Source organism: Neofelis nebulosa, chromosome 6 (genome assembly GCF_028018385.1).
Source record: "Neofelis nebulosa isolate mNeoNeb1 chromosome 6, mNeoNeb1.pri, whole genome shotgun sequence".
In the NCBI taxonomy this organism is placed as follows: Eukaryota; Metazoa; Chordata; class Mammalia; order Carnivora; family Felidae; genus Neofelis; species Neofelis nebulosa.
In genome coordinates this window covers 32,753,739-32,773,273 of record NC_080787.1, presented here as the reverse complement: position 1 = coordinate 32,773,273, position 19,535 = coordinate 32,753,739, and the positions used below count along the sequence as shown (strand labels likewise).

At 46.2% G+C, this 19,535-nt stretch overlaps 1 protein-coding gene across 3 annotated transcripts; it reads right to left on the bottom strand.

The window, feature by feature from the left end:
- Positions 1-425: 425 nt before the first annotated feature.
- ABCF1 (ATP binding cassette subfamily F member 1) lies at positions 426-15,554 on the bottom strand. 3 transcript variants are annotated; one of them, XM_058733247.1, is made up of 25 exons: positions 15,400-15,554; positions 10,773-10,819; positions 10,464-10,553; positions 10,222-10,351; positions 10,036-10,073; positions 9,843-9,950; positions 8,327-8,401; positions 8,129-8,245; positions 7,179-7,283; positions 6,507-6,629; positions 5,997-6,097; positions 5,818-5,903; positions 5,405-5,544; positions 5,171-5,319; positions 4,759-4,842; positions 4,438-4,562; positions 4,137-4,249; positions 3,846-4,017; positions 3,606-3,680; positions 3,443-3,513; positions 1,979-2,011; positions 1,728-1,896; positions 1,484-1,548; positions 1,325-1,397; positions 426-1,200 (listed from the first exon to the last, which is right to left on the bottom strand). In XM_058733247.1, exons 1-25 carry the CDS (start codon positions 15,470-15,472, stop codon positions 1,034-1,036), a joined length of 2,529 nt encoding a protein of 842 aa, XP_058589230.1. In that variant the 5' UTR covers positions 15,473-15,554; the 3' UTR covers positions 426-1,033. The 3 variants fall into 3 exon arrangements, with proteins under 3 accessions (XP_058589230.1, XP_058589231.1, XP_058589232.1); XM_058733248.1 differs by having other exon boundaries at positions 10,222-10,348; XM_058733249.1 differs by having other exon boundaries at positions 10,773-10,838; positions 15,400-15,537.
- Between the last annotated feature and the right edge of the window lie 3,981 nt (positions 15,555-19,535).

The window sequence follows — 19,535 nt, the reverse complement described above, 5'->3', positions numbered from 1 at the left end:
GAGCACGTGGCAACTTATAGAATCTAGAGGACACACATTTGGCAATTAACCAAATCACCTTTACACTCATGTCTCATTTTCTAAAGTCTTCTGTAGCTAAACTATTGATGCAGGCAGACCTTGTCTTTTCCTTTTTGTACACTCCACAGTGCTGTATGAGATGTCAGTTACTTAAGAACTTTTCAGAGTATCAGTACTGTGGGGCCCTGACCACAGAGCAAAGCTTGGACAATGGGAGGCCCAAGAGTCCCAGATGGAAGGGCTGGAGAATCCTCAAACAGCAAGCACCATCTAAAATGCATAAGACTACAAATTAGATCCATCTGTATTAGTGGGGAAGCGTGGATACTGAATGCTGCTAGCAATAAAGTGAATCAAAACTAAAAATAGTCCCAATGCCCATGAATCTCCAAACAGCAACAGGATGGCAACAACAACTTTCCTTTATTTCCTCCCCTTGTAAAGGGAGATTCAAGTTGAGGGGCAATTTTCTTGCCCCCAAGTCCCCAACTACAAAAAGACTGCAGGCACCAAGCTCTGGGCTGGGTAACAGCCTAGGCCTCACAACTTGCCTCCAGCACTGAGCTGCAGTAACTGTTTGTATCAGTAAGTCAGCATTAAATCCACCAGAAAAGAACAGCACCACTCAAAGACCAGGGGACCAGATAGGCCTGAAGCTTTCTGGTGGACCACAGGCAGGGTTCTTGGTGATGAAAGTCTCTAGACAACTGGCCACATAAGTTAGGCTAGATGGAGCCCACAACGATGAAGGTCATCTCTGTGTATATGGAGGAATGTCAAGGATAAGGCCAGCTCAGTTATCTGAAGAAAACTGTAACAGGCTAGTTTTTCAGAGAAAAGGAACCAAAGTGGTACCCTGGTCACATCAAGACCATGCTCTGCCTTCCTGTGCCTGAGTAGTTGCTGGGTCAGCTGCAGACCAGAGGCAGGCTTCCAAGAAGAGAAAGGGAGACAACAGGGGACTTCTAGGCCACACAAGCTTGTCTTTCAGGAGACTTCCAGGAAGGAAAACTCACTCTCGGGGTCTGTTGACCATGACTTCACCCAGAGCCTCCAACACCTCCCGCTTGTAGTCCTCAAAGTCACCATCGATCTGGCTTACACTCTGCTCCTCCACCACCCACAGCTGGCAGTTGGTTTCGGTGATGAGTCGGGCATCATGGCTGACGACGATCACAGCTTTGAAAAAAGATGTGAGAAGGGAGAGTAGGGACGAAGAAGGCAAAGACAAATGAGAACGTGAAGAACAAATGAGACAAATGAGAACCAGGAAAGGAGGAGGGTGCACCCTGAGCTGACTTACCACCCTTGTATTCATTGATGGCTTCCCCAAGAGCATCAATAGACTCAATGTCCAAGTTATTGGTGGGTTCATCCTATGGAAGAGACATTCCATGACCAAGTGTTACAATTCTTTTCATTACTGTCACCTTTACCCCCTCCCATAGTCCAGCTCACTCACCAAGATGAGGACATCGGGTTCCCGACAAGCCAGCTCAGCAAACACAACTCGGGCTTTTTGCCCACCTGTAGCAAAGGAAAAAGAGGGCCATCACACTTCACTGCCTTACGTTTCTGAAGATAAACTCTGAAGATGTGTGTGTGCAGAGATTCCCCAAGTCCTAGCTGTTCTTTTCTGACTCTAGGTATAGTCTGGAGGTGTGAAAATTGAGGAGGACACCTTCCCTAGCCCCCTACAGTGGTACCAGAGAGTTTGCAGATCTGGATGGTGTGGGCATGACTCTCAAGGCCAAAGCGGCCTAGGCACTTCCGGGCATCCTGGTAGGGCAGGTTGAAGCCCCGCTGCAGATATTCAGTGGGTGTCTCCTCCATGCGCAGCTGTTCTGCATACTGCTGGTTGAAGAAGCCAATTTTCTGCCCAAGAGAGGAAGGCAGTCTGTAAAAATCATACTTCCTCTATCAGGCTCTTCCTCCCTAATTCCCAAAGCCAACTTACCAACCGGTGGTTCTTTCTCATTTCTCCACGAGTCTGCAAGGAAAAAGCAAGTGGGAAGATAAGGGAATGGAGAGGAAGATGCTGCCCCTCCACATCCTCACTTTTCTTAAGGAGAGACAAATATCAGAATTGGGCTGGGAATCAGTCCATGCAAGAAGGGGAACCCGGATGTCCTCCCTAATGTGACAAAGGCACATCCAGGAAATGACAAGAGTACAGGGCAAAGGGGAGTGAGATGACAATAAAGGAGGGGACACAAAAAGCACAGATTCAGAACCAAGAGAGGGCTGACCACAACCAACAAACACCACCTTCCCACCCAGCAAGATCCACCAATGGCAACTTTTTCAGGGTTCTGCCTCACATGGGAGTTAAGAGACTGAGAGGATCTAAGAAAAAACACCTTGAGGTGTATGAAGAAATGGGCCCTTCTCAACATTTTCCTGGAGGGAGTAAAGATGGTTACAACCAATCAAAAGCACTGTATAGCAGTATGTTGTAAATCCTAAAAACAATTCTAGGAAGTTTATCCTAAAAAAAAAAAACTACAGTCATGAACATGTACAATAATATTTACTGGAGCACTTGGGTGGCTCAGTTGGTTAAACACCTGACTTCGGCTCAGGTCATGATGTCATGATACATGAGTTTGAGTCCCACATCAGGTGAGTTCAAGCCCCCCTTTGGATGAGCCCCACCTTCTCTCTCTCTCCCTCTCTCTGCCCGTGGGATTCTCTTTCTCTTTCACTCTCTCTGCCCCTTGCTCACTTGCACCCTCTCAAAAAAAAAAAAAAAAAAGTTTACTATAGGATTGACCTTCAGTGAAAAACCAGAAAAAAATCTAAACGACTGTGATCAAATAAACTATAAATCCACAAGAAACAAATGTACACAGGTAATTATTGGCATGGAAAAATACTTGATGTGTATTATCTGAGAACTGGCTATGAAACAATTGATCTGAGAACCCACTTTTGTTAAAAAAAAATTATATGCACATTTGCAGAGAAGAAAAAGAGAAAGTAATCCATCTAAATTAATACTGGTTATCTCCAGACTTTTCTGACTCCTGCAATTTCTTTTTTTCTTAAGTTTTTTATTTTTGAGAGAGAGGGAGAGGACAGAGAGGGAGACAGAATCCCAAGCAGGTTCCCTGCTGTCAGTACAGAGCCCAACATGGGGCTCGATCCCAGGAACCGTGAGATTATAACCTGAGTGGAGATCAAGAGTCAGAAGCTTAACCATATGAGTCACCCAGGTGCCCCTAGTCCAACCCCACTTCTCCTGGCTCTCTCCCCTGATCTACAGTGTTCTCCTCTCTAGCACCTCTGAGGAAAAGGAAACATCTACGATGAATTCTGTATTTAAATCTCCAGCACAGAGGGGGCTCCTTGATTCTAGCATTTGGTGAACAGCTGCCTTTTCACACTCGTCATGCTCTCTGGTCCTGGCACCAGGACTTACTGGTGTCAGCTTGCCCGTCAACAACAGAAGCAGGGTGCTCTTCCCCACACCGTTAGGGCCCACGATGCAGACTGCAAGGAGGAAGACAGGTGGTCAAAGAGGTCCTCAGAAACTGTCCCTGTAGCCCTGCTTCACGTCCCCAAACCACTTGACACCAACTCACTCCTTGAATCCATGTCAATGCCAAAATCCAGGTTCTTAAAGAGTGGTTTCTGCCCCTCATAGCCAAACGTCACACCTGAGAATCAGGAAAAGAAGTGATATACTTTCTTTTCAGAATCACTCTGAAGGTGTCCTAAAGTCCTTTCCTGGCCTTGGAGAAAAGGAATGGATCCCACGCTGGGTGGAAGACGTGGGGTGCACACACTTCCGCCCTGCGTTGGTGGGGTCTGCAGCTGCTCACCATGCAGACCCAGCACAGGAGGGCTGAGCGGTGGGGGATTAGGGAAAGTAAAGCGCACAGTGTACTCCTTGGGGCGCTTCAGGAGCTCGGGGGCCTCTTGCGATTCCTCATCTTGGTTTTTCCGCCGGCATTTCTGCTGCTTTCGAGTCAGGGCTTCCTTTGTCTGCTTTTCCTGGAGAGGAAGGGGAAAAGGAGAAATTCACACCCTTCACAGCAGTCCTTGAAATGGAGAGCAGTGTCACAGAGTTCCCTCTTTCTCCATATTGAGAGAAAAACCCCCCAGGTGCTTACTGCCTGCTTGGTGGACTTGCCACCTGCCTTTAGCTCCTTCAGCTTCTTCTCCTGCTTCTCATACTGCTTCAGCAGTTCTTTCTGCTTCTGCTGATACATCTTCTTGAAGGTCACTGAGGCAGAAAAGGAGGATGGGCAACAACGGTTGTCTTCCTCCCCAGCAGAGGGACAACCAGAACTGGTGAGGACAGAGTTGGGCATCACTGTCTAGACTCTTTTAAGATTTAGCTAATCATTGCATCCCTATGGGTCCTCCCTCCAAGGCCTCGTCTCTTTCCTCCCCCCAACAAATGATCCTTACTGTAATTGCCCCGATAGTAATGGAGCCGCTGGGCATCGAGATGAATAATATCGGTGCAGACATCATCCAGAAAGCCCTGGTCATGGGAAACGATGAGCAATGTCTTCCGCCAGCCCTGGAGGTAGCTGGGTTTTAGAAAAGAGTGTGGACAGGTCACAATGGTCAGTTTAGGGTTAAGTCAGGGAAACAGACTGACAAAACAGGGAGGAAAAGAGAAAGGGGCTGGATAGAGTGCTGTCAAGGACAGAGTGTAAACAGCTAGAGGAGACAAGGACAGAATGACAACTAATGACGCAAAGACTGTAGTCAAAGGTGACGCACTTATTGAGCCAGATGACAGCATTGAGGTCCAGGTGGTTGGTAGGTTCATCCAACATCAGCAGCGTGGGCTCCATGAACAATGCCCTAGAAGGTGAGGCAGCAGAATGAAGGGTCAGGGGTAGGAAGATTCTCGCTCAGAGAACTCCACAGAAGCCTCTGGCAGGTGAGACCATGAACACTCCTTCCATATCTCTCCTCAGAGAGCAGGAGATGTTGAAAAGATTATGCCCCCAGGTAGGGACGAAAGATCTTGAGTCTGGCAATGCAGACAATACAGGAAGGAGCAGGAAGACTTGAAACTCCCTACTGGCCTTAGAAGAACAGGAAGAAGAGAAAGCCCCGCCCCCCGCCACCCCCACCCATGCATGGATTGATGCTGCAAAGGGGAAAGGCAGGGAGGTGGGTGGCCCACCTGGCCAGGGAAACACGCATGCGCCAGCCCCCAGAGAACTTCTGTGTGGGCCGATTCTGCATTTCAGGGTCAAAGCCCAGACCAGCCAGGATCCGCCGGGCTTTGGCCTCTGCAGCTGCCGCCCCAGTCGCCCGCAATTCCTCATATACCTGGAGGAGGGAGAAGAGGACACATGTCCAAAGATTCCAGGAACCCCCAACTCTTAGCCCATGTCCCCTGCGCCATCTCCTCTACCTTCTCTAGCCTCTCAGCAGCTGCATCATCTCCCTGCTCCAGCTGCCCCTGGAGCCGTCGCTCCTCTTCCAACAGTTTCAATCGCTTGGTGTCGGCCCGAAGAACAGCCTGCACAGCTGGTGTCTCATCTGCTACCACCTCTGGGGGGTCAGGGGAGAAAAGGCCAGTTGCCCTGAGGGCCAAGTCTCCCATTCCTTCTTTTCTTCAGCTAAATTTCAGGTTTGTCTGACCTTGCCCAATTCTTTGTACTTATTCCAAAGAAATTTTCTCAAGTCTTTCCTTAGCATCCATCTCCCAGTCCCCAATCTTACCTTAGAACCTTTCCCACTCCATAACCACAATTTCTTCTGTTCTTGGTTGACTCTTCTACCCCAACTGCCCACCCCGCAGGCCCATCCCACCACTGGCCTCACCCTGCTCACACAGCAGCACGTCAATGTTGGGAGGTATGCTCAAGGCCCGGTTGGCAATGTGCTTGAGGAGAGTAGTCTTGCCCTTGCTGGGGAACGAGAACTATTAAGACCAGGCCATCCCTGAAAAACCTTTTTTTTTCCAGCCCCTTCCCTTTTATAGCTCCAGCCCTTCTCCTCACCCGTTGGGTCCCACTAGCCCATAGCGGCGGCCAGCTACAATGTACAAGTCTGCGTTGACAAATAACTCCTTGCCGTGGGCCGAGATGCTGAACTTCTCCAGCTGCAGTTGTCAGGGAAGCAGTGGCAGAAGAAAGAAAAGCACATGAGAACCCTCCTCTTTCAGACAACTTTCTCCCTGCTGGGAAGCCTCTGACAAAACAGATAGCTCCAGCATGACCCTCTTCACCATGCTGGTCCACTTCCTGTCCACAGCTTTGAAGGAGAGTCTCCCAAATTCTAAATGAGTCCAGCCCATCCCACCCTTCCTGCCCCCCAAGGGTGGACCCCTCTAGTTGTGTTGGTTTTCCTATCTTCTCACTGAAGCTGGCAGAAGTCAAAGTATGGAAAACACCTCCAAGCTTTCTTCCAATATACCACTCATACCTGGCTTCCTCGGCTGCCATGGCCACTCAGGGAAAGGTGGCACTTCCTTGAGTAAACTGGTTGGGAGGGAGCCTCTCAGACCTTACCTTAATGTCAGATGCATTTTCTAACATGGCTTGGCGGGAGGACACCTCTGCTTGGGACACGGAGAAATCATTTTCAGCAGCATTGGCTGCTTTTAATGAAGCCACCTGGCGCTCATACTCCATCTGAGAAAGAAGGAAAGCCCACATATGAGGCCACTGTCTGCCAGTTACCCGTCACAACACAGCCACACGTCATCAGACACCAAAAAAAAGGCCCACAAAATACATGTTTCTTTATTCCAACTGTTGTTCTTGCAGTAACCTCAAAAGCTCCCTTTTGCCCCAATTCAGATGTCCCCTAGTTTAAAAAAAAATTTTTTTTAAAGATTTTATGTAATCTGTACACCCAATGTGGGGCTGGAACTCGATCAAGAGTTGCATGCTCCACCTACTGAGCCAACTGAAATATTAAAAAAGTCAAACGCGGGGCGCTTGGGTGGCTCAGTCAGTTGAGTGTCCGACTTCGGCTCAGGTCATGATCTCAGTCTGTGGGTTCGAGCCCCACATCAGGCTCTGTGCTGACAGCTCAGAGCCTGGAGCCTGTTTCAGATTCTGTGTCTCCCTCTTTCTCTGACCCTCCCCTGTTCATGCTCTCTGTCTCAAAAATAAATAAATGTTTAAAAAAAAAAAAAAAAAAAAGTCAAACGCTCCTAATTCTGACCGAGATCTTACTTGTTTCTTTAGCTTTTTCTTCTCCTTTTTGCTAAGGTGCACATAAGGATCATCAGCCTTAGACTCCCCTTCTTCTTCCTCCTCTTCTCCTTCTTCCTCTGAACCCTGTGAGAACGAGATGATGAAAAACAAGAGACCCCTTCTAGAACTCAGATTTCATGTCATTCACCCAGCCCCACAGTTAGCTCGTTCCTTTCCCAGAGTCCTGAAATTTCTTGGTGGGTCCTCTCACTCTCTCACACACACTCCTGGGCTCCCTGGGGTCCTTCACCCACTTCTGTGTCAGGAATGACAGAAGACAAATAGTATGAATGTGTATGTACAAAGTATAACAGTTCTACCCACCTACAAACAAAACTGCCCATACCACTGGGGAGGAAATAAATGAAACAGCTTTTACTCATGTATCAAATGAGTTTCTGTGGCTTACATGTTAACATGCAAAGAAAACGTCCAGAAACCCTAACATACAGCACTAAGAAATCTAACAGAATCCAGAATTAGAACGTTCTAGAGGTGGAAAGACTGCAGAGATCACTAGATCATACAGATAACCGTGCCCTGAGAAGGTGGAAAGGTCACACAGGTGGTGAGTGGCAGAGCCAGAACCCAGATCATCTGAGGCTACCACCAGGGTCCCTTCCTCTCTGAATCAGGAGCTAAATGGTTTGTGGGCCAAATCTCACCTGATGCCTATTTTTATACAGCCCAAGCGCTAAGAATGGCTTTACATTTTCAAAGAATTTTTTTAAAAAACAGGAATATGCATCAGAGATTGTATGTGGTCCACAAAACCAAAAATATTTACTATGTGGCCCTTTACAAAAGCCTGCTAATTCCTGCTCTGGGTAGTAATGCCACCCCCAGATCCTGCTCCCCTCCCCCAACCAAGAGCCACAGAAGGCCAGTCCCTCAGCCAATCTTCCTTCCCCCAACACCAAAATACACACCTGCTCTGCCTTCATGGTCTTCTCCCTCCCTTGTCTGGGTGGCTCCTTTTCTTTTGTTATTTCTTCTTCTTCATCCTCCTCCTCTTCATTGTCCAGAGCAGCAAATTTATTTTGAGGCTAACAGGGAAAAAACAACAGAGCTGATGAAATGTTCTAATTCCTGAGACCCAGCACCTCCTCCTGCCAATACTCCCTCACCTTGGTCTTCCCCTTTGACTTCTCTTCCTTTCCCTTTCTGCCCTTCAGCCCAGGCTGTTGTTCCTCAGATACAGCCTGGAGAACACACACACACACAGAAAATTAATTTGTTAACTTATTTATCAAGCATTTCTAGGGAGTCTAGAACTAGGAGCTAACTATACTGAGTGCTCCTCAGAAAACAAATGAGACCTAGGAAAACCCTAGTTTCTACCTTGAGGTGAAACAGTGAAAAAATAGCTAGATGATGTCAGCAAAGCTAAGGGAACACGAGTCAGGAAAACGAACATGGGTGGGGTGGCACTAGCACTGGAGGGCTTCCTCGAGAGGGCACATCTTGAGAGGAAAAAATGGACTTGAGCTTAGAGAGAGCATTCTAAGGAAAAGGGAAGACACAACATAAAGAAAAAAGAAAGGCTTTGGGGTGCGTGTCTGGTTCAGCTGGTGGAGTACACGACTCTTGATGTTGGGGTCATGGGTTCAATCAAACTCTATGTTGGGGTAGTGCTTAAAAGGGTGGGGGGGCGGGGAACCTGGCTGGCTCAGTCAGTACAGCATGCAAGTCTTGATCTTGGGGTTAAGTCTGAGCCCCAAGTTGGATGTGAAGATTACTTAAAAAACAAACAAAACCACAAATACTTCAACACAGGCATAAAACTGAACGCCAAGGTGTGAACAGGCTAATTTGAAACATATACACAGAAGAATCCCAAGTAATCTTGCAAAAGGGGTCCGAGTGGAAAAGCAAAAACTTGAGGCCCTTTGCTTTAGATTTTGAGTCTAATCTGGGGCGCCTGGGTGGCTCAGTCAGTTAAACGTCCAGCTTTGGCTTGGGTCATGAGCTCGAAGTTTGTGAATTGAAGCCCCACATCAGGCTCTCTGCTGTCAGTGCAGAGCTTGCTTTAGATCCTCTGTCCCCCTTTCTCTGCCCCTCCCCTGCTCACATACATTCTTTCTCAAATAAACGTTAAAAAAAAAAAAAAAAAAAGATGATTTTGATAGTGTGAGACCTAAAAGAACTAGTTTTTTTTTTGTTTTTTTTTTTTTTAGTTTTTTAATGTTTATTTTTGAGAAAGAGAGTGTGAGCAAGGGAAGGGCAGAGAGAAGGAGAGAGAGAGACAGACAGACAGACAAACAGAGAATGTGGAGCAGGCTCCAGGCTCCGAGCTGTTAGCACAGAACCCGACACGGGACTCGAACACACAAACCATGAGATCATGACCTGAGCCAAAGTTGGACTCTCAACTGACCGAGCCACCCAGGCACCCCTAAAAGAACTAGTTTAAAAGCAGGAAATGGGGAGTGTGGCTTGCTCAATCAGTGACACATGTGACTCTTGATCTCAGGATTGTGAGTTCGAGCCCACACTGGGTATAGAGATTACTTAAAATCTTAAAAGGAATTAAAATTAAAAAATTAAAAAAATAAAAGCAGGAAAAAAAGCAGGGGAATTACCACACCATGGCCAGAAGGTGCTACATGGGGTGGGAGTGACCAGTAGAGTGGCCACTTTCACCTTATTAATCCGATTCTTTTCCAACTTGGCAGGCTTGGGAGGATGTTTTTCTTCCTCCTCCTCATCCTCACTTTGATCCTGAATCAGGGCTGCAAAAACATTACCACCCTAGAGAATGAAAGGGCCAGAGAAATCAGTGGGATGGTCAAGTTTGCAGCCCTGGGGTCTCCTGTTTATCACACAGATGGCTTACCTTGGTTTTCTTCCCTCCTCGGGGTATTGGGGCAGGTACTGAAATGACACGACAGTTGGGAAGATGAAGTAGGAAAAATTATAATGTCTGGTTACTCAATCTAATCCAACTCAAAATCAAGAAATGAGGCACTTTATTATTCATGACTCAGGGATTCTGGAACCCATTTCCCCTCAGGTCATTTACCCTCATCCTCCTCATCACTGGCTGGTACTGAGAGCTTCTTAAGACGCTCCATGAGCTCTTTCTCTTCTCCATCATCGTCCACGTCCTTCTTCCGCCGGCCTTTTCGGGTGTCTCGTTTCTTTTTTTGCTGCTGAAAGGAAAAGAGAGTAAGACAACGAAGCCCAGGCCCCTCTCTGCTGCACAGACAGTTCCCCATTAACCGACTGAACCAATGTGGGCTGGACCCCCTGACACTTGAGAACCTGCTGTTGCTGTTGCGGCTGCTCCTTCTCCTTGAGCACTTTCTCTTCTTCCCCAGCCTGTTTATCTTCTACTGCCAGTTCCTCAAAGAACTGTAAAAGGAGTTAAGAGATAGGTAAATGTGGCTCAGAGACCAACCAAGTCCTTCTCTGCCACACACAGGCCCACTGAACCTCCAGTCCACCCTCACCTTGCTTCCTTTCTTGAAAAGATCTTTCCTCCTCCCTTGGACCCCCTGCCTCCTTCACATGGGCTTATTTTGATTGGAAACACCCACTGTCATTTCTCATCCACAACCCTCATTTACTCACCGTCTTTTTGGTCTTTTTGTCCTTCTTCCCTTTCTTCACCACTTTGTCTAGAAGGTTAAGCAGACACTGTGAATGCTTATCTACAAATTCCAAAGCAGCCTGACCTCCCCTGCAAAGTCTCAGTGGCTCCATCCTATTTTACTACTTTCTATCGTTCCTTAGGCATTTGCACTGTCCCAACTGTGCCTTGGTCTAGAGTGGCAGTGGAAGGGAGAAGTAGAATTTATAGAGTGAAGACAGAAGTGGGAAGACACAGTACTCAGAGAGGACTCCTACATTTTCTTTTTTTTTTTAAGATTTTATTTTTAAGTAATCTCAATACTCAACATGGGGCTCAAGCCCACAACCCAAAGAGTCCCATGCTCCTCCAACTGAGCCAGCCAGGTGCCCCAAAGACTCCTATGTTTTTAGCTGGGCAAAATTAGTTGGGATAGTGGTACCATTTATTAACTCAGGACATACTGGAAGAGAAGGTCCTCTCTAAAAGGACAAAGATAGTATAAATTTGGTTTGCCATATGTCATTTGTGAAAAGCTGCAGACTGTGTAAACGGAGCTGTCTGGTAAATAAATGAACATCTGGGTCTATGCCCCACCTGGTCTGCTCAAATAACATTCTAGCACAAATCACACTGTTATATTTAACTGTTTGTACATTAGTCTTTCAACCCAGAGAGCAACCTGACAGACTGTTTAGCTTGCGTTCCCATGGAACAAAGTAGGAAGTCTTATATAAAACCTGACTGACTGAACAAATTCCAGCTCCTCCCCTCTATCCAACCCTGTTTCCCTGAAGGCAGGGGACTATGTCTAACTCCCTCTCTCCCTGCCCCCATGAGAATGGGAGGCAGCCAGCAGCTTTATGATTTCTCTTCCTGTCCAGGCCTACCCACTATCACATTCCCCTTCAAATCATCCTATCCATCCACTGCTTTCCAATTCTATCCAGAAACACTCCTGTAATCTTAGTTAAAAAAAAAAAAAAAAAAAAAAAAAAAAAAAAATCAGGGGCCTGGGTGGCTCAGTCAGTTAACCATCCAACTTTTGATTTTGGTTCAGGTCATGATCTCGCGGTTTGAGGGTTTGAGCCCTGCATCGTGTTCTGCCCTGAGAGTACAGAGTGTGCTTGGGATTTTCTTTCTTTCTCTCTCTGCCCCTCCCCTGCTTTCTCTCTCAAAAATAAATAAAAATTAAAATATATATATATATCAGTGGCTTTCTGCTACCTACATTAAGTATTTTTCATTAAAAAAAGTTTTTTTTAATTTATTTAGTGCGAGTGGGGGAGGGGCAGAGAGAGGACAGAGAGAATCCCAAACAGGCTACGTGCTGTAAGCAGAGACTGACATGGGGCTTGAACTCACAAAACCACAAGATCATGCCCTGAGCTGAAACCAAGAATTGGACATTTAACCGACTGAGCCACCCAGGTCTCCCTATTTTTCATTTTTTTTAAAAAGTAGGCTCCTAGGCTCCACACCCAATGTGGGGCTTCAACTCGTGGGGCACCAAGTGTGGAGCCTGCTTGGGATTCTCTCTGCCCCTGCCCCTCCCCCTGTGCCCCCATGCACATGCACCCTCTCTCTCTCACACAAAACATTAAAAAGTCACATGCTTTACTAAGTATTTTTTTATTTTTTATTTTTTTTATTTTTGGGACAGAGAGAGACAGAGCATGAACGGGGAAGGGGCAGAGAGAGAGGGAGACACAGAATCGGAAACAGGCTCCAGGCTCCGAGCCATCAGCCCAGAGCCCGACGCGGGGCTCGAACTCACGGACCGCGAGATCGCGACCTGGCTGAAGTCGGACGCCTAACCGACTGCGCCACCCAGGCGCCCCACTAAGTATTTTTAAATTAGAATTCCACATAGTCTGTAGTAACCAATTATTGAGGAAAGTTTTACTGACCACCCATATGCCCAAAACTGGAGTTATCAAAGAACAATCCCTATAACTTAAGACTTTACAGATTAAAAGGGTCCTATTCTATCTTTTCTGCTATATCTCTGTTTTCCTACCCACACCTATGTTCTGGACACTGACCTGTTATTGCCCCCTGATTAAGTCTCAGGCATATGTAGGTCTGTCTTTGCTTAATCTGTATCTTCCAACCAGAACACATTTCATCAAAATTTGATCCCCCATATTGGGTGAATAGTGTCAATGAATTGGAAAGATGTGCAGGAGAAATAATGAAAGGCTTTATATGCTATTCCAGAGAGTTTAATCCTAAAGACATTAGGAGGGAGGACCCACTGCAGTACAGAGGAAGGAATGGCATGATCAGCTCACCTTGAAAACACTGAGGAGTGACTCCTCCCAGGTATTAATCTCTCCCCAAGGACTAACACAACGCAACCATCTCTCCCTTCCAATTTTAATTCTCTTTTGAACTTTAAACCTCACTTTGATCCTCCTAACCATAGAAAGGAAAATCCTATGCACAGGTTCAAGTGCGACAAGGTATGATCACCAAGGAAGAGGAAAAAGCTAAGTACCGCTAAAGCAATGCGGTATCCTGCATCGCTCCTCCCCTAATAGCTCCTCCCCTTCAGCACACAACTTAAACTAACTTGAAAGACTAAGAACACTTCCTTACTAGCTATTCCCCCAATTACTGCTTTCTACTCTGGTCTCCACAGGTTCACACTAGCTCTGCTTCCTCATTTCCCATTCCTTTTTGAGCATACTCCGATCTGATTTGGGTATCATCTCCTAATGACTACTACCTTTGCCAAAGTTGCCACTGTCCCCCTTAGTTGCTCAACCCAAAAAGAATTTTTTTAGTCCTGATTTTGCTGACTTCTCTGCAATATTCCATGCTACCACCTCCTCATCCTCTGCTTCCCTCCTGTCATGACTTAATTTCAGGGATCCTGTTGGCTCCTGGTTTGCCTTCAGTTTCTCTGGCTGCTCACCTTTCTCAGTCTCATCTCCTCTACCTCCTTCCTTACCTTCCCTTAATTGTTGAGGATCTTTTGGGTTCCTGTCTTCTGTCCTCTTTTGGCTTCAATCTGCATACTCTCTCAGGGGACTCCTCTGAATTCAACATTTCAACAACACTTGCTTGTGTGTTTACTTCTAGCCTAGATCTCTTCCTGCCATCTCCTTTTAGAAGTTCCCCAGGAATCCCCAACTTGACATTCATAAAGCTGACCTTATCTCTTCCCACTCCCAACCCTACAGCCCATTTCTGATCTCAAACAATAGTATACTACCCTTTGAGTTACTTAAGTGAGTGTCATCTTTAATTCTTCTCCCTTCATTCAGTCTGTTCTCAGACCTGCTCAATGCCATTTCTTTAGTAACTCTTTAATATTCACTATCTTGGCTTACCCTGGTACTGCTTCTCACCTAGATCATTGCCAGCACCTCTTACATGGTAGCCCTGCCTCCAATCTTGACCAATACAAGTCATTCTCCACTGCTCAGTGTTGTCAGGATGAGCTGATCACACCATGCCTTATGCACTTCAATTAGTCCTAATGTCTTCAGAATTAAAGTCTTTGGAATACCGTGTAAAGCGTTCCATTATTTGTCTCCTGCACACCTTTCCAACCCCATTACATTAGTCACCCAATATGGGGAATGGCCAGGCTCACCTACGTCTTTACCTTTGCACAAATTTCTTCCTCTGCTTGGAATGCTCTTCCCCTTGCTAACTCATACTGATTCTTTCAGAATCAACTCAGCTGCCACGTATTTCTGGGAGGCTTTGCTGACATTCCTACCCTAGCTGTCTGAGTAGATGCTTCTCCTCTCTTCTCTAGTCTCACAGCATTCTCAAGCATTCATCACTCTGTCAACCACTTTTGGATTCATGCTGTCCCCTCTACTAAACTGAGTGCCCCTTTGGGGCAAGTCTGATCTTTTGTCTCTACATTCTCAGTTTCTCTGCACAGTATCAGGTATACAGCAGGCATCCAAAAATCGCTTGTAAAATGAGTCACTGTGTATCTACTGTAATTATTTTATCTCCCCTTGAAGTGCCTTCAAATTTGGGAGGATGTCTTCATATTTTTTCTCCCTTCCCAAGACACAGTATAGGTGCTGCTTACTTAATTAAAAGCAGCTGTTTAACAAACATTCGCTGCTTTTAAGTAAACCTTAACCTTCACTGCAACACCCAGCAGCTACCCTGCACTCTTGCTCCAGATGAGTCTGATGTGTATTATGAAAGAACCCAGGGAGTCATCCTCTTGCTCCTGAGAGGGTGTGGGTGGGTGGATGTGTGACGTTTTATGTGTGCGTGAGCGCGCAGTGGGTGGGGTGTCGCACTGCTTGACAGATTCCCATGGAACGTGGAATACAGCGCGGTGGGGAAGATGTCCAAAAGGGAAGAAAAGAGGACTTTCTCATTTCTACCCATCTCTTCCACGGTACCATACGCATTCCCTCGTTTCTTGCCAAATCCCACTGAAACTCGTGCGCGACAGCCAGACACCTTCACTCCCACCCCAAACTGGCGTGCTGGGTAAACTCTTTCCGGCCGGCCCCATTACACGCATGTGCAGTAGCCTCCCTCACGGCCCGGTCAGTTTCACAACCCGTGACCCCCCCCTCCTAAAATACGTGCGCTCTCTTCTTCCCTTTTCTATCTCGCTGGTTCCCTGCCTATCAGCCTCACCTGTGGGGCTCGTGCTCTCTCCATCCCCAATCCATTCGGGCTCCGGCGGCTGCTGCTTGGGTCCCTTCGGCATCTTGGTGGCAGTTACAGCTACTCTGGCGACGCCGGGCGGTATTTCCGCTTCCGGCAGCGTGGTGTCCCGAATGGGGCGGGCTCTCCACTTTGGCGCCACGGTCCGGCACCTGGGCGGTGCACGTGCGCTCCGCGGCGTCATCTCGGGGGCATGCCAGCGGCGATGGGGCGGGGCCGGCGTCTGCTTGGCCCCGCAAAGTCAATAAAGCATTTATGGCTGTGTGTGAATGCTGCGGCAGTGAGTCCGCGACGCTGCGTGAATAAGTACTGAGCATAGTAATTTCGGATTGGTACGAAGGAGCAGAAGCATCCTTCTTTTTGTTTTTGTTTTTTAAGTGGTTAGGAGCAGAAAGATGTAGTCCATCTACTTGGGAAGAGGACGGGTGTTGAGTGTAGGGTTGTAAACTAGGAATTGTAGCCTAACAGAAATAACGGTGTGATAAAGCTTGGGGGCAGTTTGGGGGGCGGGGGGAAGTCACAGTTTTACTGGGATATAATTGGTGTATGATAAACGCACATACAATAAATTGACAGGCAATAAATTGCACTTTGATCAAGGTTTTTACATATATACACCCATTAAACTGCCACCACAATCAAGATTTGAGTTCTCTTCTTAACCCTACCACTTAATAGGTGTGGGAGCAAGACGCTCCCATAGCTCTTTCAGCTCTCCTTAACCCATTATAATCATGCTCTTGTCCCTACCATTGCTTGAGTCCACTCTTCCCAAGGTCAACTGATAGGGGACCAATTCTCTGTCTTTATCATACTATGCTAGCAGCATTTGACACAGATGATCATTCCCACCTTCCTTTTTTTTCAGGGACACTGCTTTCTGCAGGTTTCCCTTCCATTTCAGAGGCTGCTCCCCTTCTCTCCTTTCCTGGCTTTTTTTCTTTTTTTAAATGTTTATTTATTTATTTTCAGAGATAACGTGCATGAGAGCGTGCTCCAGAGGAGCAGAGAGAATCTCAAGCAGGCTCTGCGCTGTTAACGCAGAGCCTGACTCAGGCTCAATCTTGTGAATCGTGAGACCATGACCTGAGCCGAAATCAAAAGTTGGACACCTAACCAACTGGCTGAGCCACCCAGGTGCCCCTCTCATGGTTTCCCTTGAAGTCTAAATGTTTTGGGGCACATTCTTTGACATTTTTCTCTATCTAGACTTATCACCTATGTCTCATGACTTTACTATCCATAACTGATGAATATCCCTAAATGTCTCTTATTTTGACCCCAACTTCTGCTCTAAGCTCCAGGCTCAAAAATCTAACTGCTTATTGGATATCCTCTCTGAGATCCCTAATAAATATCTCAAATTAGTATATACTAAACCGAGCTCTTGTTTTTACTCGTCAACTCTGTTTCTCTTCCAGGTTTTCCATCAAGAAATCGCACCACCTTTCATTTAGTTACTTGGGCCCAAACTTGAAAAGTCATTCTCTTTCTCAATTCCCCCTCATCATACTTCATTTCTTTAAAAAATATATTTATTGGGGTGCCAGGTGGCTCAGTTGGTTAAGCCTCCGACTGCGGCTCAGGTCATGATCTCACTGTTCGTGAGTTCAAGCCCTACATCAGGCTCTGTGCTGACAGCTCAGAGCCTGGAGCCTGCCTCGGATTCTGTGTCTCCTGCTCTCTGCCCCTCCCCCACCCACACTCTATCTTTCAGAAATAAACATTAAAAAAATTTAAATATATATTTGTATATCTATATATATAGATATATATCTATATATATCTATATATATATCTATATATATCTATATATATCTATATCTATATATATATCTATATATATCTATATCTATCTATATCTATCTATATCTATCTATATCTATATATATATCTATCTATATCTATATATATATCTATATATATCTATATATATATCTATATATATATCTATATATATCTATATATATATCTATATATATATAGAGAGAGAGAGAGAGCGCACACACATGGTATATGCCAGGCACTCTTTTAGGCTCCTGGGATCAGTGAATGAAATAAAGATCTCTGCTTACATTTCTAGCAGGGGAGATAATGCTAAGGAAAAAAGAAAATACAGGTCAAGGTAAAAAGTATCAGGAGGGCAGGGGTTATAGTACTAGAATGTTCATGAAGCCTCAGTGAGGTGAAATTCAAGCAAATTCTTGAAGAAGGTGAGATTTTTGGCTGTATGGATTTCCAGGAAAGGAGGCTTGCTGGGAGAAGGTATAGCTAGAGCAATGTTCTATAGCAGAAGTATACTTGGCATATATGAGGAGCAAACAGCAAGGAGGCCAGAGTGGCTGGAGCAATGTGAATAAGAAGTTGTTGGAGAGGCAAACAGAGAAGTAAAGCAGTGTCTGGATTGGGAAGGGTCTTGCAGGTCAAGAATTTGGCTTCTTGGAGTGCCTGGGTGGCTCAGTTGGTTAAGTGGCGGACTTCTGCTCGGGTCATGATCTCATGGTCCGTGAATTCGAGCCTCACCCTCACGTTGGGCTCTGTGCTGACAGCTCAGAGCCTGGAGCCTGCTTTGGGTTCTGTGTCTCTGTCTCTCTGCCTCTCCCCTGCTTGCACTTTGTCTCTCTCTCTCTCTCTCAAAAATAAATACACTTAAAAAAATTAAAAAATTTTTTTTGCTTTTATTCTTGACTAAAATAGAAAGTCATTACAAGGTTTTGAGCAGAGCAGTGACATGACCTGGCCTACATATTAAAAGGATGACTTTGGGGGCGCCTGGGTGGCGCAGTCGGTTAAGCGTCCGACTTCAGCCAGGTCACGATCTCGCGGTCCGTGAGTTCGAGCCCCGCGTCAGGCTCTGGGCTGATGGCTCAGAGCCTGGAGCCTGTTTCCGATTCTGTGTCTCCCTCTCTCTCTGCCCCTTCCCCGTTCATGCTCTGTCTCTCTCTGTCCCAAAAATAAATAAAAAACGTTGAAAAAAAATTAAAAAAAAAAGAATAAAAGGATGACTTTGAAGGTCGAGCTGAGAATAAATTGTTCAACAGTTTATTCTCATAAACTGAGGGTCACAGGGTGGGGAGGAATGGCAGAAGCAGGGTGACATGTTAGGGGGTGTTTGTGACTCAGAGCAGGGCAATGGTATTGGAGGTGGAAAAAAGGACTGATTTCTGGATATGTTTGAAAAAGTGCCAGCAGGTTTTGTAATGAGTTGGATTTTGGATGTCAGGTGTGACAATAAATAAATAAATAAATAAATAAATAAATAAAATAAATAAGAAAGACTCTAAAGTTTCTGGACTGAGTAAGTAGGAAGGTGGAGTTGCCATCAACTGAGACTTTAAGACATATCCCAAATCTGCCCACCTCTCTCCACCTTTACCCCAGACCAAGCCACCATCTCTTTTCCCTGGACCACCAATGTGGTCCCTAACTGGTGGCCCTGCTGTCATTCTCATTCTCTAGTCTATCTTCACACCTACATTAGTAGTAGTTTTAAAATGTAAATCAGTTGGGGCACCTGCGTGGCTGCAGCTCAGGTTATAATCTCATGGTTCATGAGTTTGAGCCCCATGTCGGGCTCTGTGCTGACAGCTCAGAGCCTGGAGACTGCTTTGGATTCTGTGTCTCCCTGTCTCTCTGCCCCTCCCCCAGTCTCTCTCCTCTCTCTCTCTCTCTCTCAAAAATAAAACGTTAAAAAAAAATTAAATGTAAATCAGTTGTGGGGCACCTAGGTGGCTGTTGAGTCAGTTGAGCATCTGACTCTTTAAAAAAAAATTTTTTTTTTTAATTATGTTTCTTTATTTTTGAGAGTCAGAGAAGGACAGAGTGCGAGTGGGGGAGGGGCAGAAAGCGAGGAAGACACAGAATCCGAAGTAAGCTCTAGGCTATGAGCTGTCAGCACAGAACCAGATGTGGGGCTCAAACTCTCAAACCATGAGATCATGACCTGAGCTGAAGCCAGACTCAACCAACTAAGCCACCCAGATGCCCCAAGCATCTGACTCTTGATTTCACCTCAGATCATGATCTCTGGTTCAAGCCTGGAGCTGCTTGGGATTCTCTCTGCCCCTTCCCTGCTCTCGCGGGACTGACTTGCGCGTGCACGCGCA